General features: G+C 36.5%; 1 protein-coding gene across 1 annotated transcript in view; it reads right to left on the reverse strand.

Moving 5' to 3' along the window:
- Positions 1 to 24266, reverse strand: part of LOC125226852 — a 35649-nt gene extending 11383 nt beyond the window's left edge. The window contains exons 1-2 of the mRNA XM_048130986.1: positions 24197 to 24266; positions 8015 to 8123 (exon numbers count right to left, since the gene is read on the reverse strand). Of these exons, the coding sequence (XP_047986943.1) occupies positions 8015 to 8123 (109 nt within the window). The 5' untranslated portion in view covers positions 24197 to 24266. The remainder of the gene's footprint in view (positions 1 to 8014; positions 8124 to 24196) is intronic.
- Positions 24267 to 25053: the final 787 nt, after the last annotated feature.

A 25053-nucleotide genomic window follows, 5' to 3' on the forward strand; every position in this document is an offset into this window, starting at 1 on the left:
ACCTCATCCATATTATATGAAGACATCATACCTAATTAAAATGATACCTATGTAAGTACAGTAATTAGAAATAATACGTAACACTAAACTGTTTTAAGATAACATCAATTACGTCGGTATTATGCACTTTATGATTATAATTAAACTGATTTCAACGAGAGCATTTATAATTAAAAATATTTATGTGTGCCCTAAATTAAAATGAATGAAGACACAATATTCGTAATAAGTAAACGTTGTAAATATGAGTACCTATGCCCTGGTTCCAAAACATTTTCAGTCGTTAAAGCAATTAAGTACGGTTTTCCGGCAACTGTTACGAATTATTAAGAAGCAACATTGAAATTTTAAATTTTCACTCAGTACTCTCCTTTGCAAACATTGTAAAACATGGAAAAAAATGGATTAGTTGCATTTGCTCTCCAGTCGTAATTTGCACGCAATAAGTACCTTACTTTTGCAAACGAAGAACCAACCCAGACCCACCGATAAAAAAATTTGAAAATCGAACTTTATCGAAGTTTATTTACATTTAAATGAAGATTGAATGTGGGTTGATTCCCGTTTGCATAAGTACATCCCATTATTAGAAAGGCATGCATTTCAGATTCCATGCACGTGAGGTCCCCAGAGGCCCGGGACGGGACGCGGCCGGGAGCGCCGTCCTCGCCCGCGGCCTTCCCAGCCCGGGCAACGACCGGCGAAAGTGAGCTTTTACTTTCGCGGCCGTAAACCCTGCGGTGACGCGTGCCTGTGTTTACGATTCGTTTCCTTTATTTTAATTGTTTATTAACTGTGACTTGTTTCCGTACACGATATTAAACTAACAAGCAAAGACATGAATAATGTAGATTTCTAACTATGATGGAACAAGAGCTTATCAGCATTATATTATCTACGGCAAATTCTGCCATTAGCTACTAAAGTCGTCCCATGAATCGTGACAAAACGCTGGTATACCTAACGCAAGGAAAAGAGGAATCTGCTTGGAAGTTGAGGTATATACCTTAAAGTACAACACAATGTAGCCACTTACATATTCGAAGCAAGGTATTTTTCTTACAATTACGTGGATACGTAAAAGGTATTAAATATTTCTGAAACAGACTAAGCGGTTCAAATCTCAGATGGATTTAAATCATAAAAACCTTTTAAAGAGCGTAAAGTTCAGATCACATAAATCGCATTAAAATATGTCGAAACCTTATAAACAGGACGCACTACGATGTTATGTTAACACGATGATCTAATAAAAGAGCGCCGTGTCACATAACACCACCTAAGGTTAATAGCAGCGTTTTACCTTACAATAAAACGCATATTAAGCGAAATACCTTATTTGAAGCCTATTTAATATATTGAGAGACAGCGATACTGTTTGTAGATGCGTAGCGGTTCACAGCAGGTACCTACAGCTGAACACCTGTAAACAACTTGCAACTCCAGTTTTACGATTCAGGTTTCCCCTTCCCCCAGGCGACCCGTGCCGTAGGGACGGCAACGATGTTTCATCATTGGTTCTCAAAATATTAATTTAACCGAAGTTGCAATATACCACTTACCAAACGGTTGCATCATTTATAAATTCAAATGTGAAATGAAATAAAGACGTATCTTCGAAACTGAATAGTCTAAAAATGTTGTTTACTAGCAGCGAACAAAAAATACCCTCAAATGGGAAAATAAATGTGCCTTGGTTTATTGCAACTGAGTGTTGTAGCCACAGGCGTAGTTAAAAATATAGGCTTCAAATAAGGTATTTCGCTTAATATGCGTTTTATTGTAAGGTAAAACGCTGCTATTAAGCTTCTGTACCGTTATTTGAAGCCTATTTAATATATTGAGACGTGTCTGTATTCGCCTGGTGGTCAAGAAACGCCAATGTGATTAATTGAATCGCCAATGGAAATAACAACTTCAAGTGCACTTCACACATCAGATACCTTGTGTACCTATATGGAGGAATGTGAATTGCAGCTGACAGCAGCTGCAGTGACTGAATTGATAAGTGCACAGTGACCTATTTTTCTATTGTAACTTATTATTAGTCGGTAAGGAATGTTTGAAACATTTTTAAATTTTATCTATATACCTATTATGTATACGGATTACGGACCCATAATGATATTAAAATAAATTATGAAAAAACCTGTTACTTTTTTATTTCATCCCCCTAACAAGGTCAGGTCATGACTTATGTTTACGTTTATTTCATTATTATATCCAATCTTAGTATGTTTTTAATGTTTTGACCCCGACTCTGCAATTGCCAGTAAGTAGGGTTATTGCAGTATCATTTCTTTTAGGGTAAGTATAAGCGAAAAACTTAAGTTTTGGATTGTGTGTCAATTTCCTCGCAACTCGTTTATCTCTTTTCAGTATCATAGAATAATCGACATGACATAGGTACATTATATTAATATATTGATTTGCATGACATGATATTATTACATATGATATTATAGAAAACAGTTAAGGAACTGATCCATTCATTAATGCCTTATCCAAATAGTCACTATTTATTTCTGGCAATTACAGCATTACATAATAGACAGTGAATATTATAATTACTGCCTTATGGCTATGACATGGCAAAATTTGGTAGCGAAGAAAAATTTTGCTCAATCGGCTACAACTTTAAAAGTGTATAACACTAATGTGCGCAGCTATTGAAAACCTTAATACCAATGGTATGACTAATGTTCCAACAATCATGGTTCTTTCGTGATGTACTTAATTCGTTTATGAAGTCTAATTTTAGTAATTTTCCCGAGCATTCTAGTATGCCGGAAATATTCTTGGCCTCTTGAGTATAACCCATACTGAACCCATGTGTAACGTGGTTCCAATTTTATTAACGGAAATAATAATCTGGGCACGTTTGGTAAGTGCTAAAAAAAATAATCTAATCATTCTAAAAAGTCTTATTATCATATAGTGAGGATAAGCACACTTGTGAATTTTTCATCATTGAAATCTCCTAAGCATAAGATACTCTTTTGGTAAACGAATCTATCATCCAGAAAGGAAGTGTAAAGTATATCAAGTAACAAGACTATTGAGGCTTTGTATAAGTATAACTTAGTCATTCGTTATACATTATGAGTATACGTATTAAGGTCATTGAATCCAAGTATGAATACAGTCCTAAACAAAGTACCTCCTGTGCAATTGGTAGTATTTGTACTACAACAGTTCAACTTTTAATTGCCTTGGTTAACAGGCTACAACTTAACCTTAGACTTTTTGTCTGGAGAGTTCTCTCCCAGTTTCCTAATATTTTTTGTTAGCTATTTACCCAATATGTATGTACTTTCTGTTAAGCCAAGGATTGGCCATAGGCTAACAACGCCTAGGCGGCTAGACGCGCGTGTGCGAAGCGTTTTATTTGTAATTTGTACACATGTAGTAGCCAATGCTGATGATAGAATTTTCTTCGTATATAAATGCCTTTTTGTTTTGGGTAACCAGCTTATGGAAGCGCAAGATGTTACAATCAAATATTTTTCTCCTTAAGGATACGTATGTATGCGGGTAAGACCCGTGATTTTCGTTGGAAGCATAAAGATATATAATCATTCCATTATATGGCATGACGTAGCCTTCTGGTTTTGTAATGAAGAATATGATTTTGAGGTTAAGGTACCTAGATCTGTAGTTCCGAGATCTGAGCTCCAAACAAAATTTTGAGATACTCATCAAACCCCATGGGTCATGGGTCATGGGCTTATTCGGCATAGCTTTAAAAATTGTTTTGACGGTCCATCTTTATATGAGTATTAAAATCATTTTGAAACCACATCAAGTACTTATCCTGCAAAATATTGTTACCAAAAACAATGATTAGGTATGAGAAATAGTTTTCCGAATACCCAATGAATGTGATATATTTATTAACCATAGAGGTTACTTTATTTAAAATGCTGATGAAAAGCTGTAATATGACAGCGTTTTAAGTTTGTAGGTGGGTTTATTACCCCATACATTTTATCACTTCTTACATAGGTGTCCTTTTCCCCTCTTTTATTTTTAAAAACGTGTTATGGCGGTAATCTTAACCTAAAACTCATAATTTAAATACGTATTGTTTCATTCAGACTAAATAATGAGTAGACGAGTCACCCCGTGCTACTTTATGAGGATGTGAACACATTTTAATGTAATGGTTCTTCTTCTTTGTAACATTGCTTCAGGTCGTTCCTGGAGCCTCAAAATATGTAATAACATATCACAACTGCATTATTACATAGCGAAAAACTATGCAAAAATTTTTGCTATTTCATCCACATAGCCAATTCCTTAAAATGTGTTCAACCCACGTGGGCTTAACTGAACAAATGAATGACCTAAAACAGTCCAAAGCAATCTGATCTTTAGATTATTGGCCTCATGTGGCGCCGGAGCGGCCAGCGGGCTAGATAACTATTTGATTAAAATAATAGATGAATAACCCATTTAAGATGTTTGGGAAACGGTTAATATCCTGAACCAAAGAATACTGCGGCCTTGATATGCATCAACACTATCAACAGGTTTACTTAAATGATTAAATGACCTCAAATCCCACTTTAAAACCTAAATCAGTAGGCTGATAAAACCGTGGTTAATTTTGAATATTATCGTGTCAACCCACTCCGCGTCAGCGTGAGCTAGGTGTTTCAAACGTCGTTAACGACAAGGATAAAATATGTAGTAGATAACTATATAGTGGAAAAAGTTCCCACAAAAAAGGAAACCACGTTTATCAAGTCATCAGCAATAACTGTGATAATCTTTTTAGTCTTCACCAGACTCATCATCATCCTCCTTGCGTTATCCCGGCATTGGCCGCGGCCTGTGAAGGCCTGGGGTCCGCTTTGACAAGTCTTCTCGAGACTATTTAATGTTTACTGGGAAGTGATTCCGCAGTAGAAATATATAACCACTGTCAAAATGACTTGGTAATTAACAAACTAAGGGCTTGGTACTAAGCTTAGGAGGCGTTATCATCTTGTGTTGTTTCCTCCATCACACGTAAGTTTCAAAAACGCCTTGCGTAGGCCGACAAAAACCGCTTTAGAACCATGCTAATTGTATTATGGGGAATCTATTTTTCCAAAAACTGAGGAAGGCTTGTACTATGGTAGCAAGGCGACATAATACTCGTATTATAGGCATATGTATACTTAAATACATAATAATACAACCGTAACTCGGGAAAAAATGGACGTAGTAAAAGGAAAAAGATCCAATTCACAAACATATTTGAATATAATCTCAACGTAAAAAGGGAAAAGCCATTCAAATAAAAGGCTATTTTCAGAGGATGGCTCTCTTTCGTTCAACTACGTCCCGCTATTTGTGTGCATCACACAAATATATTCCCATACTGGGATTCGAACCCAGAACAATAGGCTCTGCAGACAGGGTCACTGCCTACTGGATCAGACTAGTGCTTTTACACCGTCTTAACACTTGATAATTTTTCCACTCATGCCTGCTTCCACAGAATAATAATTATTATACCAGCCTTTTATATCCTTATATATGTTTTTATTTTGTGTATAGTCCTATACACAAAATAAAAACATACTGGTTGTAAATTTCTTCACACCTTGCGCAGGTAAGAAGTTTTTAGTAAGCTAGTGCAATGATGCACCCTTTTACTCTGCTTAAGCAGCAGCCAAGTAATCAAATTAATCAAATACGCTCGCCTTGCGTTATTAAACGCTATTATTATAGTTAAGAATTAAAGAGTGACTCTCTCGTATGCAGATTTTCTCAATTATCTTTAACCGGTATTTGGTAATTAATACAACTCTCCACATACCCGAGTTTCACTTTGTAATCCTTTACTTCCACTGGCAAGCGGCTTAGATTTGATTAAGGCATAAGAACATTACCAAACTACATTTTTCAGAGGTATCCCTGACGATACCGTACTGTGCATTTAAAATTGCCCATATTTATTTACGGAACATTTTGTTCCACAAAGACGCTAATGATATAGGTTTGTTAGTTACCTTTCTTTAGAGCGGAAAGTCGATTTTAAGGCACACAGGGATCGGATATAAAAGCCAACATGACACTTAGAATCAATACATATTTATTGACGCCCTTGCCAAGTCCGGCAGCTATAGGCTTTACCTTTCGACTTTTGATCTATTTCTGAATTCCGTTACAGAATATCGATCTATTTAAAGAGATTGTAAAGGAATTTTATCCCGCAGCACAGTACCTACCACAATGGGCACGCACGGAAATTATCAGGTCACAGCACAGGCTCATCTTCGGCCGCAAGGCAAAACAAACACTGATCGCGTCAATTACGACTTTAATAAGGACTGTTTTAGTCTCAAAGAGGACAATGAGATCATTTTTCAATTTTTACTTTCTTGACCTGTTCCGTGCTTAAGACGAATCGATTCACTGAAAAAAAAAAATAACTGAAAAAGAAATAAAAAATCGCTTACTTACGCGACACGCTGCGCTCAAAGTGAATCGATCAGGTGCTGAGCTTCTAAAACATTTAATTTATAATAGTAAACGAACGGTAAAACCGTTTTCTAAAACGATATTTTTGATTAAACTTACAAAAAATTCCAAGAATTAAAGAATTCTAAGAATTTTTTGTAGTGAACCGAACGTTCCGACAAACAGAACGCCAATGATGAAACATCGTTGCCGTCCCTACGGCACGGGTCGCCTGGGGGAAGGGGAAACCTGAATCGTAAAACTGGAGTTGCAAGTTGTTTACAGGTGTTCAGCTGTAGGTACCTGCTGTGAACCGCTACGCATCTACAAACAGTATCGCTGTCTCTCAATATATTAAATAGGCTTCAAATAACGGTACAGAAGCTTAATAGGTACAAGTGAAGTTCAAGACCACTTCATGCTAAGTAGTTCCCGATCAACGTTTCCTTATTTTCATTTCATTCATTATGAAAATTGTATGCTGTGTCGATGAAGCTTAAAATGCGATGTCAGGTTAGATTGTGTGGTAATGATGCGAAAAAATAGCGAAATATTTGTAGAAAATTATCATTAATCAAAGATAAGAATGAATTAGATATTTTATATGCTGTAGGGGTAAGGAATACTTAATTAAGTGATTATTTATAGTTTAGCTACCTAATAGAGTGAATAAACCCACAATTTGTCAAACACGTTTTACATAATTTTAAGTCTTAAATGACATTATAAATCATTTGTATGAGAAGTTATTTCATCATAAGCCTCGTAACCAAAATGGCGACTTTTCTACTAACTCTTTTTTTTGCTCCTTTACCTATTCTAATTAATGTTTTTTATCGGAGTAGTGCTACATCCGCTATATATCTTAAGTACCCAGCAACAGAGGACTCGTTTGTGTGGACTTTTAGTATCTGTTTTATGGGATCTAAATATGTAAATGTATCGGTTTTACCATAGTCTGCTTAAAATATTTGTAGGTAACTATTATATGATTGGTTTATTTAATTTGTAGAGTTATTTTAGTCGTAGAAATGAAATAAGGCATACAAACGTGCACACCCAAAATTTTGTTCCAAATTCTTAAGACAAGGCCCATCTTTTAGGTATAGAGGCATCAGCAAAAAAGTATTGAATATAATAAACTTTGATCGGTTCGTTGCAATTACATATTCTTAACTACACTAGATTCTGTCAACACTTCATTGGAAACTCATTCAGCAAATCAGCAATGCCATGCTGACAAGTAAAGTACCTAGTGTACCTACGAGTATATATCTATATTTTGGACTGGAACAATGCAAGGACTATAAGTACAGATGTGTATACTGGTGTATTGTTGAAAACGTTCGTGCTAGTACCTAAAGCTAATTCAGTATCTAATTCAAATATGTTTTATACTAAGATTGACTGAAAAGCTTTTCACATCCGTGCGTTTTTGCGCAAATATCACGGTAAAAGATTTTCTTTCTATGACCTTTCCTTTATAGCTTGTTTCTTGTTTCCTCACATTTTACAGAGAACCTATTCATGCGTAAGGTAACCATGATTGATGACTACTCACTGTTAGCGCATTTCTCGGGCACGGGGAGCGAGAGGAAGCGGCCGGGCTTCTGCGCGTGCGCCAGGCACGCCAGCGCCGCCGCGAACGCCACCACCAACCACGTCTGCATCTAAGGACAACACAAACTCATGTTAAACATATTGACTAACACGATTTTCACTCATATTATTATTTTATTTATTTATTTGCATTCACATATCATCAGGCCCCTATTTCAAAAAGGCTACAATTGTCAGTGACATATGTCGAGCGACAATTGTCGATGACAGGTGACAAATTACAATTTTATAAAATATTTTCTATAGAATTGCTTACAAACATGACAGGCATTTTGCTACAATTGTATGTATTACAATTATGTTGTGAAACAATAATTATTATTTCTAGGCGACATATTTGTAGAATTGTCGGTGAATCTCGACAGGAGGATTAAGATGTGTCGAATTGTGTGACAATTGTAGTAATTTGTGGTTGACATACGCGTTGTTCAAAATGGCTGCCCATGCGAGTGGTATAGTGAGACTATTAGTGATAGTGACAGTAATTCCTACCTATATACTTAGGTTTTCGTACTTAGTTAGGAGTTCCTGTTACTTCGCCGTCGATATAAGTTTCAATAATGCTACGTAAATATGAAATTAAATTTGTAGCAAACTACGGATATCTCAATTTATTTTTATCATTGTACCATCGGCAGCAATGTTAGTACCTTATTACAAGGGCATAAAGCCTACCGATGATTAGTTAAGAGTGTTACTGTTAGTAAACGCTATTGGCCCCTTCGTAACATTATTAGTACTTAGGTATATTTTTGAGATTTCTCTGCGTTAATACATATTATTATACTAAATTGTGTTTTTAAACTTATGTATCATAAAAAATAATACATACCTATGTACCTAAATAGCTATAATTAATATTATTTTATACAAATACCCTCAAATTAATTTGAGCGTTTTTAAATGAACGAGTTACCTTCGTATTTAGGTACACCTAATTCCAAATTCAAATATTTTTAGTTTAGTTAAGCATTTTAACTATTAGTTTAGAATAGTTTTAATTTATTTAATTTGTTATTTGTATATTTTTATTGTAGTACCTAATGGTCAATGTTTTTACTTCTTCTTCTTTTATTCACGTTTATAAGAAATAAATTTTATATATCTTAATAATTCAAACTTATTAAATACTTAGTATAGTGCCAAGTTAGGTATATATCTTAGATATTTCTATTTCTTTGCCATAAATACACCCGTTTCAATCAAACGTTGAGCTATTCCTTTATGTTTAAGTATTAACTTTCATTGCGGATATTAATTTGTTATCAAATTTATCAAATAACACGAATTTGCGGTCGGAAATCAATTTTAAGATAGTCATCTTTCTTATTATATCCATACTGCAATATTGTTTTTGAAACAAAATACTAACACATAACCAATGCCTACTTGATACACATAAATAATGTTACCGAAGAAAATTATATAATGGTGGGAGAGGATTTAGGTAATGAATAGTTTTAAATAAGTTTTATCGAAGTTAACAAAGGCATTTATATTTATAGTCAGCCAATAAATATAAAAATATCCATTAAATAAATTTACTTATTGCCATTTGAGTCAACTACTATTCATAATTTGATACATTTATCCCTATGGTTAGTCGTGACAATTGTATTCTACAATTGTCGCACCTGTCAGCGTGGTGAAACCAATAATTCTACATATGTAATATTTTGTGACAATTGTCGCACCTGTCACCCATATGAAATTGGGGCCAGATGTCACGAATGTTGTGTTTAGGCAAAGTGCGGGTAGTTCGAAAAACTCGTACAGCTAGAAGTTGTTGATACTACTCCCCGCCAGTCTGCCTGTGACCACGGACATAATGTCACGTCCGAAGCGTCGGGTCAAATGTAAAAGTACCTAAGTCTTACGAGATTAATTCATGTTAAACAGTTGTAAGGTAACGCTGCCACTGTATATGAGGACAACACAAACTCCTGTTAAACATTATCACTTTCTATGGCGGTTTGAGGTTAGGAGTACAATAGCGAATAGAATCTCGAAACGTGCTCACTTTGAGAACGAAAGACTACACGCTTGTTAAACCATTCAATGCTGGGACCGGTCACAGCATTGTCCTGTGCCCAGACACAACGTGTAACGTTTAGTTTACACTATTCGTCTACATTTTCGAACTAAGAGGGATGAATTACGCAATATATTATTTTCTTCCTTCAAGTACAGTATTAGGTACTTTTTACCTATTTATGATGTATGTCAGTTTCGATAATAATTATTACATGAGAGCTTTTGCTGGATCAAGGATCAGATTTGTTTAGCATAAAATTATCCTCCAGAGTACGCCTGATGACTGCTCTCTGACACTTATTGCAGCACTTAATGGGAGCTTGCGCATACTAATTTCGAATGCCAGAAGATTTGCAAATTAGCGTGCCTATGCATTATGCTATTCTAAATGCCAGTAGGACTAATGGTTATTTAATATAGGCAGACTTGAGTGGCATATGTGAGTCTCGCGGCATCGTGATGCAAGTCTGCAACCTCATGTTGTGATCGGTATTAATGACGCTGTTCTAGTTTGATGCTATAAATTGAGTTTAATTTAATTTTACTAAATAATTACGGCAGTAAAGCCATTAGTTATGTACATTACAAATTATGAAACAGAATTTATTATATGTTTACAAATCCAATTTGAACCCACCTGAAGCAGACTCGTATATTACTAGTGTGATGTACTTGCTCAAAAGTATTTGACATGATGTCAAAAGGTAACCACAGTGTTTGCTGTTGCCACGACTTCTGCATGCTTAATACTGGTTCGGAGAACATTTCCGAGGTCACGAGGCAAATATGTGGTGTCGTCCGTTAGTGCAAAAAAAATCGTTGGCCTTATTAAGTTGACTAATCTATCAATACAATTTGCGTAATATTACAAGTGGTCAAGCACAAGCAGGTGCGATGCAAAAAGGTTGCGACACCAAAAGCCTGAATTCTTTCCAAAAGTCTTATGACTTGTTGGAAAGTAGATTGTGGGCGGATGACGGACTGGGGCGCGGCGGGGCGTTGGGTAACACCACCTTTTCGGGAACGGATTATCGAGAACCCTTGTCGATTATATAGAGGCATATCGCGAGCAATGTCACGGGTAAATACACGGGACATATATTGGACAAACAATTTGAAAAACAAGGCTTCTTACTTAACGATGTGACTGCAGATGACTTAATATTAGCAGAGTTAAGCAAAATTGGTGGACAATCATTATCAACAACATTAGCAACAACACGTAACTGCCGTAACGTTCATCATAGTATTTTGTTTTGTCCAAGTTGCATGTTTGCTTTGTGACTTTTTTATCATTTGTTGAAACATCTGCATATTTGAAGAATTAAAAACTTCTTTCGGTAGGAGAGTAAGAGGTTTCATATGCAGAATGAAACCTTTTACAGGATTTGATATTCGGTAACTGGCAGTCATACCTACTTAGTACAGGCAGTAGTCCCCGATTTGAATTTAGAATCGTCCAACAATAACCTTAACCCAGTAGGTAAACAATTGCAAGTACATAATTGTATTGTATTTAGGACAATAATTTATATTGCTCCAGCTTATAAAAAACAACGAAGAAAAAACAATGTTTGAATCATAAACTTAAATTCATTGTATCTTAACTATACCTATAGTCCAACACGTAGTTTTTAAACGACATCGTTACTACGTTTGCATAGAGAACCGAACTGGGTGCGGACGAACTTAGGAAATAACTAGCCGGACGTCAAGTACCCCAAACATTTGTTTGACGTCGGGACAAGCCGATTGTTTTACGATTGCGGGCCACATGTTGGTCAACTATGGCATTACGTAAAGCTGACCAACTCCCCGAGGCGACGCGTGACACGACACGACGCCCAAACTCGCGACCTGATAACCGTTAACTGTGTCATACAAGGCTGTACGTAATATACTACTTGTACTATACTTTCTTCAGATCACTTGGCACCAGCAAAGACTTTCTTCAGAATCAATCTAGTTTATAGAAGTAAATATACTTAAACATACCGACCATCATAATAATTCGTTCTTAAATAGTATAATTAACGATTTAAAATGTCATCTAATTTCTAATTGTAAATTTGTACGTCTATCATCTAAGCACACGTACTGTACAGTACTGTATCTATAAAATTTGGATGCAAAAAAAACGGTATGTGATTACACAGCATCCTTAGTGTACTTACTCACGTGTTGTAATTACGTTTAGTTAACTATTTGCCGAGCCAGTCAGTATCAGTAATGACTAAATCGCGTAATGAGTTTAGGTGATTTAGTGGGTGCAAAAAAACGCACGTCCGCATGTGTCACTGATAACATGATTATGCACTTACTAGTGAGAACAGTCAAACGTTTATTTTAACACCAACGTGCAAAATAAATATGGTAGCACCGGGTATTCGAAATCAACATATTTATTCCTATATATATATATATATATATGGCCTTAGCGTCTATTTCAGACGATTTATGGTGCAATGTCCGAAAGACATCGCTTTTGATGACTAAAGAGACCTATGCGAGAGCGACACATTTTGCCACACATCTGACAAGGAAAGCTATTATTCCTATAGACTCCAATTTTATAACTTAACGAATACATAACCTTGACAAATGAGTACTTTGAACATGAATACAAGTTTAAATATAAATATATACAATATAATGACGTCTGAAAAAAAATACTTGCATGTTTTCAAAATTTCTAAATTAAATAATCCACAATTCATATATTTTTTAATGGGGCCTTATAAATCATATTATACATAATTGTATTGGAGCTTTCGTGTTTGAAGACTGCTATATACATTTTTGTCAGATTAATTGAATTAAAGGCACTGTTAAAACGATCAACTTTTTTGTCGGTTCGTTAAGTAAATTATCCGCATTACTCGCCACAGTTACCGCTCATTATCCGCGCGTATTAAACGACACGCCATCGCCATCCAAAAAAGTCACGACAAGAGGATCTATACGGGTCACAAAAAGCAGATTAGCGATGTCGTGTTCACGGCCCACGGACCCGGAAGCCCGGGGACCTTGACACGGATCCGCGACGGGATAATTGCGAGCCATCTCGATCTCATCAATAAATATAGGAGCGTCGTGCGCGCTCAGGGTTACTGGTAATGGACTTCCGATCACCAATATGGGCATAACCGCAGTTCCGAGTTTGATGGCTCATCTTGGAGTTTACGGGGTAATAAAAGGGCAATTATAAGGTAAGGTTGTTCGATTAAAGTAGTAAAGTTTTTATGTTTTTTATTTTTGTAACTGCGATGCATCGTCTTCCATTTCATAGCTTGCAAAAGGATTTAAGTAAGTTACGTCTAAATATAGGAAGTAAATAAGTACCTACCCAATACTAAAAGAAATCTTGATTATTTTTAGAGAATAAACAGTTAAATGAGAACACTAAATATAATTATGTATTATAAGTTCCGTCAGCTGTGCACTTCACTATTCCCTTAAATAGTACGAAAAGTTTAGATAACAAATGCGCAAATGATCAAATGCGCAATTATGACAAAGGCCTACCAAAATTTTTACATTCTTTACTAAACGAAACTTTCGTCAGTTTCAATGCTTTATTGAATTCAATGTCAATTTGCGTTCAATTTCACCAAGATCTTGCGTGAATGGACCTCTTCAAATGTTTCAAAACCCGAGATTGATGATTATGCTGCAACATTGCACTCCCTAGTTCGCGGATGCAATCGCGAGTGCAGTGCGATGGTGCTAATTTGAACTCGCAAAGTCCCATATGTGTATAGTATGAATTTTTTGAAACGAACGTTTCTAAACAAAGGTATTGTTCCTTTTGTGTTGAGCGGGAGCTTCTGTATTTGCACGCGCTAAGACAACAAGAAGCAACTGTATCCTGATAATTGTAAGGTTCAAATCTGTACAGCATCAAATTTGAGATAGATTATTTTGGAAATGTGAAGCGATAGACCACACCGCTATAGGTGCGAAAATACAGCGTTTCTAATACTTTGATACTTGGTGGTGGTGCTGTAAGTAATGAAACACGTATATTATCACTGTTATTTTTTATTAATGATTTTGTTAACAATCAACAATTGTATATAGCAATATATAAATAGTAATTACATAAATATTAGGTACAAGTCTTGATAAATAAAATAACATAAATAACTAAACAAACCGTAAACCGTATTTATAACAAAACATAACAATGGCGGTCAGATTGAAAAACCTTATCAGTGTTTATTGTCACTTTGCGATGACACCTTAAGGTGCCAGGTGCTTATCAACCTTTTAATCGTAGTTTCGCTGTTTAAACGTGTTATTTTTATTATACAGACTGACATATTACCGATGATTATTATAACTATATGTACTATACTTACACCATCAAGTATCAAAGTATTAGAAGCGCTGTATTTTCGCACCTATAGCGGTGTGGTCTATCGCTTCACATTTCCAAAATAATCTATCTCAAATTTGCTGCTGTACAGATTTGAACCTTACAATTATCTACAGTTGCTTCTTGTTGTCTTAGCGCGTGCAAATACAGAAGCTCCCGCTCAACACAAAAGGAACAATACCTTTGTTTAGAAACGTTCGTTTCAAAAAATTCATACTATAACTAAGTAGTTATTACAAAGGTTCAGCTCAGCGCAATAGTTCGCGAAAGTAATCGCGCGTGCAGCGCGAGCAAAGAGTACTATCTAGTGTGAGGTTCTTCCCTCTTGTGACTAATTTAATGTGAGCATGCAAACGGTTACAAGACATAAATGCCCAAAAATGACCCCTTAAGCCGAGTTTGTCAAACAAAACTTCCCACGTTTACTCGATCACAAAGTCGTTATCACAAAGGCTCGGCGGCTCAATAGTTCGCGAATGTGCGCGAGGTCCCTTAACAATGTGTTTCCACGGGGCGTTTCGCAAACGCTTCGAGGTCGGTCGTTCGTCCGTCAGTTTTGGTCACGATGCACGATCCTGCACCAGCCGAATGCTTGTCTAGGGTTGTCACATGTTGGTGAAGTAAGTTTAGTGAAGTCAAGGATTACATACTTCGTATTCATACTAAGAGTCGTACCTCGATTTTTTAGCGCCACCTATTAAGACGATACAGGAGGGCCACAGGAGGGGTCAATTCTTCATACAAACGCTCTCGACTATTTCCTACCTGGTTTTTGAAGATAGAGCAATTATTTTTTCAACACAGATTACTATTATTATTATCTGTGTCGGACCGTTTTGATTATTTTGATATTTTTATTTTTAAAGACGATAGAGCCAATTAAAATTTTCCGAAAACGGCCTTTTTCATTATGGCGCATAAAAAGGTGTGATACCTACTCAAGATTGGTAACAATTAGCCAAAAAAACTAAACGACACCGATTATTTCATTGTAATTCAGATTCTTAAATTTCGTTCCGATTGATTAAGTTTTGAAGGAGGAAACAGTCGAGAGCGAAACCTCGATTTTTTTTCGCAATATCTTTTAACCGAGTCGTTTTTAATGGACAATTTTTTTCGATAAATCTAGTTAATAACATTACTATATCTAACTAAAATTCCCAAATTGAAAGGGGGGCTCCTTTCCATTTTAGCATTTTCGCTCCTGTATAGTCTTACTGATGATGCCTACAAATTAATTTTTTTCAAAATGTGTATTTCCGTGATATCATGATTTTAAAATAAAGAAATATGTCATTTGATCTTATGAGAAATAGATTTCGGCCACTTTCAGGCTGCGAACAGCGCCATCTAGTTTTAAGCCTAACAGGTCCATACATTTCAGGGGTACGCTTTTTTATATGGGCTTTGTCAGTCCAGTATTAAATCGTTCTTGGTAAAGTATTTCAAATGTTAATGTATTAACAAGACCGAAAAAGCTACCCAATCGGGTGATTACGCCATGTCTAGTTTCCATTACGGTTCTTTCATTGTTATTGCTATGAGTTCTATAAATATAAACTTCGAAAGCATGAATAAAAGACTACAATAGGAAAACTTGATTATGATCATACTCGTACGCATTCAAATGTGCACGCGTACAAATGGATGGCAAAAGGTAGAGATAACTAAATCTACTTATAGATAACTCGCATTAATTAACATAATTCTGACCGGTCTGGCGCAGTCGGTAGTGACCCTGCCTGCTACGCCGCGGTCCCGGGTTCGAATCCCGGTAAGGGCATTTATTTGTGTGATGAGCACATATATTTGTTCCTGAGTCATGGATGTTTTCTATGTATATAAGTATGTATATATTATATACATCGTTGTTTGAGTACCCACAACACAAGCCTTCTTGAGCTTACCGTGGGCCTCAGTCAATCTGTGTAAGAATGTCCTATAATATTTATTTATTTATTTATTTATTTAATTTATATTTTTAAAGAAATTAAATGAAAATACATCGACACGTAACTCAGTTACAACCTTCAACATAATCCATCTATTCCCCCTAAAGGAAATATATATAATATAACACAGTTATTGGTGGCCAAGGCCAGCAATGCGCGATTACCGCAAAATTTTTGAATGAACAGTCAATGGTGTGTCAGTAATTACCGACCACCGGTGGCATAACCGCGGTTAACATGCACATATTACTTCAAGTTCAATGTTACGATATGTTGTAGGTATTTAAACCAGACTTCTGCGCTGTAGGTATGTATACTCGTAAGGAACTCAAAAACCACGAAATAGAATTTCATACGGCTACCGGCTATGAGTATGACCTATCCATAGAGTGATTCTTGAATACATAGTACGCGCTGAGTACGGAACGTCCCCACGCGCTGAGTACGGAAAGACCGTCTAGTGCTCGTTGTCGCGTAATTTCATATGGAAATAAGTATCAAAATCATGTTCATTGTTATATTCTGTAATAACAAGGAGTAACTAGTGTTCGTCCTAGGGATATCTATTGAAGACCAATGGATTAAGGATGAAAAACTGGTGTACCTTCGGAGGTGTAAGAAGTGATAGATATATAAATACAAAAGTTATATTCAGTAGACGGTCTTTCGGGGTAGACGGTCTTCCCCACACTGACCTTACGTGAATCGACCACGCTCTAAAAGAATCTGCCGTCTCCAGACCAGAATTTGTTTTCCAAATACACATGTAGGTTAGGTATATATGGACATGTATTTACAGTATTTATTTAGGGTCCCCCCACATCTAGCGTCTCGCGAACGTCGTCGCCTCTCCAACGCCCGCGCGGCGTCGACGCCGCGCTTCCGCAGCGCCGACGCGACGTTGCGGCGCCTCTCGAACGTCGACGTCGCAGTGACGTCCGCGCGGCGTCGACGCCGCGTTAGCGCCGCGCCTCCTCGACGTCAGTGGCAGTAAATCAAAAGTAGCTTATACGTTTGTTCGTGTGCCTTAACCAATTTTTTGAAAAGTTATTTCTATAATGTAGGTGCATCAACTTGTTTACAGAGGGTCTGTGGCCTGTGTTGTATCAACTACGTTTGACATATTGCTTTCTCTTTATCGGAAAAACTGTCATTTCATAGAAATATTGTAAAAACACTAAACAGAGAATGTGTCGAAAAAACGAGAGCAAAAAGCAATATTTACGCGTCTAGCGACCGTCATGATGCACAAATTTAAGGTTTTTGATTAGTAGTTTACGTTTATTTGCCATAATTTGTTAGTTACTAAAAATACCGGGATTCCGATTACAAAATTAAATATCGGTTTCGAAATCTACCCCAAAAATCCCGAGATACTGGGATCCCGGTATTGGAAGGCCTAGCTGGACGTTGGTCGCCGCTGGCATCACGGCGGCGCTACGCGGGCGCGGCGTTGGCGCGGCGTCGACGCCGCGCGGACGTCACTGCGACGTCGACGTTCGAGAGGCACCGCATCGTCGCGTCGGCGCTGCGGGAGCGCGGCGTCGACGCCGCGCGGGCGTTGGAGAGGCGACGACGTTCGCGAGACGCTAGATGTGGGGGGACCCTAAGAGATCTTGTTCCACACACCGAAACGTAGGTACTTATAAGTTGTATGTATTATTGATGATTTTGACGCGAAGCCTTATCCGATCAGTTACTTTTGGAGTTTTAGATGTTGACTTATGACTACTAGACGTTAGAAAGTAAAAATTATTTAGGTGGTAACTGATAAATTGATAATCTAATTAAACTATATTCCGCAAATCTGTTAGAGGTAAAACACATTAGTAGAAACAATGAAAATGGCACATCTGCGCGGTTAACTTTTAAGTCTATGATTGCGTCACCAAAATCGCGGCAGCCTCGCTCCTGCTCGCGTGTTCGTAGAATATTCAGCTGTCGGCCGATAATATTTGTTTGTGTGCGTTAATAATGTAGGTATACGTTTGTAGTAGTGTTGTTATTAAACTATATTATTTCAGGGGTATTGGAGTAGCAAAAAGTTGTGCTACGAGTATATGCTAGACAAATTGCGTAGACATCGATGTATGTAAATAGTCATAAACATAATATTGCTATTGCTGTTATCACAACATTTAAGCTTTTAAGCAGTCAGTCAATCAGCTTGGATTATGGATCTGAGTTTCGATTATAAATATTATAATTCACCATCATTATGTGCAAGTGCAAACAAAAGACATACGTAACATAAGAGATGGTTTTATCGATAAGGAAAGATCAATTATACGCGCAGACCGCCGTTGCAAAATATTGAGGTTAAATTAATATCGGATAGACCGGGTAGGCAAGCATGGTCGCGTGATAGACGATATAACGTAAGGCCGTCATTTTCGCACTATTTGTAAGTGCGATAGGGTTCGCACCGATGCGATAAAGTTTATCAAACTAGTGTGCTACGCCCGCAGTGCTATACTCTGTCAACCAAGTCTGTCACTAAATAAGAACAAAGAAAACTATATGCATCCTTTTCTTTAGGGTGCTAGAGAAAAGGTTACCTATAGTTTTCTTAGTTCTTATTTACTGACAGACTTGTTTGACAGAATATATATGAATATGACCTAAATTTAATTAATTATAGCAATTCATAATTATACACTATGTATTAAATGTAAGTAATATTGTTTTTATTTAAATACAAATAAAAAAATTACAAGTAAAAATTGAAATTGTCACAAAAGTTTACCCGTAGCATACCTACTCGTATGTTTGCTTCTAAACATTTGCAAACAAGTTAGATATACCTCTCACGTCAAAATATGCTCCCTATGCCAATTTATTACATAATAATCACAAATTACATGAAGTACTCGTAGATATTTTTTTTAAGTTTATTACTTTTAAGGATGTACTTAAAATACACTAACCCCGAGAACTATAAAACTGCTCATACAAAAGACATCAACGCGAACATAAAATTCCTAATACGCTATAAAATCTACGATTCACTTTGACACGTAACATGATAATAATTAATAATAACCGGACGTTTTTTACGTTAAGGTCAAAAAACTTCCAGCTATTATTACCTAAAACACGACTCGAGAGGTCTATAGCCTTGACCGGTTGCGTAACATTTGACATTTGTCCCGCGACGTAAATATCTTGCGGGTAGTTCGCCTTTCGAAAGACTGCCGGTTTCAGCCTTAATGTCCTATCATCAAATAAGTGCATTCGGTGATTTGCAACGCCACTCTGCAGTCGATCATTGCTTTTTGTATTGGTTTCTCGTAAGTGGGCTAAGAGCGAAACCATTTTGGTCTAAGATCACATACGTAGGTAAGTAAGTAGGTATTTTTTACACTAATAGTACATTACTATACAAGTGCGAAAAAAGGAAGTTCGAAACGAGTGGCGATAAATTAAAATACAACCGAAGGGAGTTTAAATCGACACGAGTTACGAATTTCCCTTTCGCACGTGAATCGTACGACGTTTTCCAGTACAGATGGCCCTCCGAAATTTCGACCAGGCCCCGTAGCCGAATGGCATTTCTCCGACGCCAAACGAAAGCGATACGCCGCTGGCTCTGTCGCGCCAATACGCAAGCGCGATAGAGATAGATATCTACTAGCGCTTCGTTTCGTGAGCGTTTCGTGAGCGATTGTGCCATTCGGCTAGCCACCATGACAAGAAATGAACCATTTCTCGTACTAGTGCGGACAAAAAGCACCATATGTACTGAAAAGATCTAACCTTTTAAGAATATAAAAAAAAAATCGCACTAATTGATAGCATATGATGTACCTAGTTTTATTTCACTTAAAATTTCATAAAATTATCCGATATGAACTCGCATGGTGACGTCTTACAAAAGTTATTTCGTTGGGTCACTGTCGACTAGAGAATTTATTTTTTTGTTTTAATTAACTTTGTTTATACAAAACAGTCATTGCCCTAAAAAATAAACTTATTTATATATATAACGATATTTTGGCATCACTAAAAGAAATGACATTCAAAGTGACACAGGACAGGACCCATGATAAAACGGCGCGATTATAGTGACGAGTTAGCGACACTTGCTCGCTACCAGTTGTCAGTATCACATTTCATAATCGGCATGATCTTGTAGGATAGTGATCTCGATACGATCGGTTGTCGAACCAATTCGCACTGCATTGCCCAACAGATTCATTGCTTATCTTTGTAGCCGTGGGACCGCCTTTTTCTTCCATTGCACATTGGTAATGCACTATTGTAATTCACGTGGTTGGGCTTTACACTACTTCTGTGTGTTTCGTATACATATTACTTAGTCACATGTATACGAGAGTAAATACAGTTGAGTTGTATGTTTTATTTAAGTCAGCCATTCTCAAAGTGTGCTCCGCGGACCCCTAGGGCTCCGCAAAGCCTCTCTGGGGGCTCCGTGTGAATTTTGGGTACCTGATATGCAACTTCAACTCTCTTCCATAAAACCAAATATTCACCAATTGTTAAAAAATAAAAAAACTGCTTCATGTAATACTTCACATTAGAATCTAGTGATTAGATTTTACTATCAAGATTGCTTATTAAAATAAAGATTGCAATAAAAAAAAATTTAAGGGTTCCGTCAGATGTTTTACTTTCTAAAAGGGTTCCATGGGAAAATAAGTTTGAGAACCGCTGATTTAAGTAGTTAATTTTTGTAATATCTGACGAAAAAGAGGCTGTCAACTTATTGTCTTGGAACAGGGGTCATTCATTTACTAATTAGTAATTACTTGAGAAAACTTTGATTGTCATTTTAATCGTCTGAGCCACTTAGATACGTTGGCTATGGATGTGGTCTTGGTAGCTCTAGTGGGTTAGCGATCTAGAGGCCGTTCATTCAATGCCATCCTAGACAATAATATTTACACTTTAATATGTATCTATCTGTCTAGACAATTAGAGTCCTTTGATTTTAAACTCATAGCAAAGTGCAAATGAACAATGTTGTGATTACAATAAGTACAGAGATGTACTCGTAGATATGTACCGGCGCTACCTAAGAAAACATCAGCAAATCAACAACTTAAACATAAATGTCTTTGGAATTTAAAGTTTTTGAACCGTGTTTTTATTGAATTCCGTTAACCTCGGCATATAGTTAGGTCCATCATAGGAAACAGAATGGCATAGTTAGTTTCCTTAAATTCGTATTTTTTTCTAAAAAAAAACATAACACCTGCAATAGATAGGTATATTGATTTAAACTAACACGATTTGCACTCATAATTTTAGAACATAAATAAGTCCTGTTTTGTTCGAAAATTATGACCTGCGATAGATGTTACTTTAATTGCTGATTGAGAACGAGCTTTACAATTAACTCACACTAAGTAAGTGTCAAAACTATGACATGTCAATCGCACATCGAACACACAAATCCCGTTTCTTAACAGCAATTGATGTAACATCTATACCTAGATAGATAGATAGATAAATTATTTATTCAACCACAAACTTACATCTATCGCAGGTGTATAGTGTTTTTCAGAAAAAAGTTACGAATTAAAAAAAAACTAACTATGATATTCTGTTTCCTATAATGAACCTAACTATATGCCGAAGTTAGCGGAATACAATAAAAACACAGTTCAAAATGTTTTTTTTTCTAGATTTTGTGCTGGCAAGTAGTTCAGAAATTCCGAATAGACATCCAAATTTTGAAAATGCCCCCGCCTCTCTCACAATACTTTCTAAAGCAATAGCCACGTAATGTTCTCAAACGTTGTAACAAAGACATCGAAATGAGTATCGAACAATGTTCGGCATGTCCAGTAGCTGACACAGATCCATGCGAGATGCGCCGGCGGCGCCTGTTGCAAGCTGTCAACAGTGTCAACGCTGTCGCGCATGCGTAACGAGCGACACTCGACCACCGACTGTTTTTAAATTGTCGAAGACTTCATTTTAAGTGGAATTTTAATTTTATTGTTGGCAGCGGAAGATATTGAGAATGGCATTTGATAAAACTACAGCTTCTTTTTGATTTGGTTGAAAATATTAACTTCGGTTACGTTTTTGTTACTCCAATTGTTTCATACAACTTGACAAAGGTGTAAAAATTAACCAAATAAGAACTATTACTTCAACGAAAAATTCAACGTAAATCAATAATATTGAATTGAATTAGACTGAATTGGTCAATAAATGTTACCTAAAATATCGACTCTAATCCATAAGTTATAGACACTGCAGACTGTAGTCTCATGCGCATGCCTCAGTAGGTTTATAATATGTACTAAGCACATATTATAACTATTATAAGTATTCATTAGGATGAATCAGGTTTTTGGCAAGACATATATATTAAATCAAAGTAAAAAATACAAAAGCTTAGGCGTTTGTAGAGATACGTATGTAAGTATATTATTTAATTTTAGACTTGTTGTTTAAGACTAATGATTGCTTCACGGCATTTACAAAAACATAAAAATAAAACACCATGAAAATGAGCAGATCACACGTGTTCCCACATATAACATAGTTTATTTTATTAACCGCGTATAATATTCAAATGCCAGACGTCCCTCAGTCGGAGAACCGGTAATGTAACTACTTAATGATATTATATGACATAATAATACCTAATACGGATCTAAACTATTACTGGCCGAATAACTTTAATCAGCTTAATGAAGCACTTAGGTGAACTTATGATTGTCTTCAATTGGAATATCTTAATCGTATCTCGAAGCAATGAAAAAAATATTTAAATATGTTTTTAAATTATTATGATAATGTATGTATGTATGAACTTATAGCATCTCATCTCATAGCGACCCACAAGTTTTTTTTTTTTCATGTAATGTTATTAAAATAGGTTCATTGTTTTTTTTATACAACTCAAAGCCATGTACGAGTGGATGTTTTCTACGTGAACTAGGTAGTACAAAGTACAATATAACAATATCGTATTATAATTGTATATTATCTACGGATGGATATCATTTCATTTATGATTGGACTACCGTAGCTTAAGTTTAATTAGATGTCCATGCTTAATTAATAACTAATAACTGGCCGGATGCCTTTACAACTCGTGACACAGACAGATGTAGCAACACATCGACAGGTTCTTATAATATCAACTAATGTTAACTCACATCTCTATTTCCATATCAAAGTCTAGACCTCTTAACAATTCGACTCGGAATAAAATTATGAAACCAGAATTTTAAAAAGTTAAAATCGGTATATGTGGTTATGTGGTGTGTGTGGTGTGTTGTTGATCATCGTCGATATATAATTGACCGTTTTTAAGTGTTGAGATTTCTTTATACATAAATGCCGCCGCTGCCCTTCGGCGTCTAAGCTATACAAGTGTCGAAATGACTATAGAAAAGGGCTCTTAGGCATAATCTCAGAATCGACGGTCCGTGTTGCAATTGTGGCTTGACATACATACGAGATGTTCGCTGTAATTTGCAGGCGGTTGGCCCGGCGGTTCGCACAAAACGTAAGGACGCTGATAAGCACGGATTAGCAATTTTTCTGTCGGCCCTGTCACGTTGACGAGCCCCTCGGGCTCTATAGACCGTTTGAAGCAACATGATCGGCATGACAGGTCAGGGATGTGCCCCTAATTTATTTTTTGATTATTGCACCATATTGTCTCTAGAACAATTAACTAAAAAAATTAAGGACAAAACTAATTATGTTAAATAAACCCGAATGTTATCCCCCGGATGATCCCACTGTTATCCTTAACCCCAAGTTCACTTACCTTTATTGTTGAATTAAATAATATATGGCGGCGGGAAAAATCACAGAGTCACTGTCGTAATAGCGCGCGGCTGCTTTGGGCGATGTCTTATATAGTCGGCGTAGCGGGGATGCGCGCATGGGGGGCACGGCGCGCCCGCGCCGCGGGTTCATGGGAGCCGGGACCCTAGCATATGTCACACTCATTTGATTATTAATTAAAATAATAATACTTTATGTTATCAATTGGGAAAAAGGTTTCAAAAAGGGAAAAGCTTAGAGTACTTGACAATATGTTGTAACTTTGACGACCGGTCTGGCTCAGTCGGTAGTGACCCTGCCTGCTAAGCCGCGGTGCTCGGTTCGAATCCCGGTAAGGGCATTTATTTGTGTGATGAGCACAGATATTTGTTCCTGAGTCATGGATGTTTTCAATGTATATACGTATGTATTTATCTATTTAAGTATGTACATCGTCGCTTAGCACCCATAGTATAATGATCTGTGTAAGGTGTCCCCAATATTTTATTTTGTTTCGATAATACTTTTATTCGTCTGAGAACAAACTTATTAGAAGAAAAATATCATATTTTAAGTTATAGAATGCCATACTAGTTAGTATACTAGGCTTAAATAGACAGACATAGAAATTCAGAGGACGACAACGAATACCCGGCTTTGACCTTTGAGGCATCATGTGACGGCTATATTTACATTGTTTTGAAGATAAACCAATTAATTGATTAAGCCTCGTCCGTTTTATTACTTCCACGCCACGGAAATGAATATTTCCTAAAAAATCATGTTTTGTATAAACGACAGGGTCAAGGGGCTTTGCTCTAAATCACGCACTATATGCTTGCTAATGATTTCAGCGCA

The sequence above is a fragment of the Leguminivora glycinivorella genome, chromosome 6 (genome assembly GCF_023078275.1).
Source record: "Leguminivora glycinivorella isolate SPB_JAAS2020 chromosome 6, LegGlyc_1.1, whole genome shotgun sequence".
Lineage (NCBI taxonomy): Eukaryota > Metazoa > Arthropoda > Insecta > Lepidoptera > Tortricidae > Leguminivora > Leguminivora glycinivorella.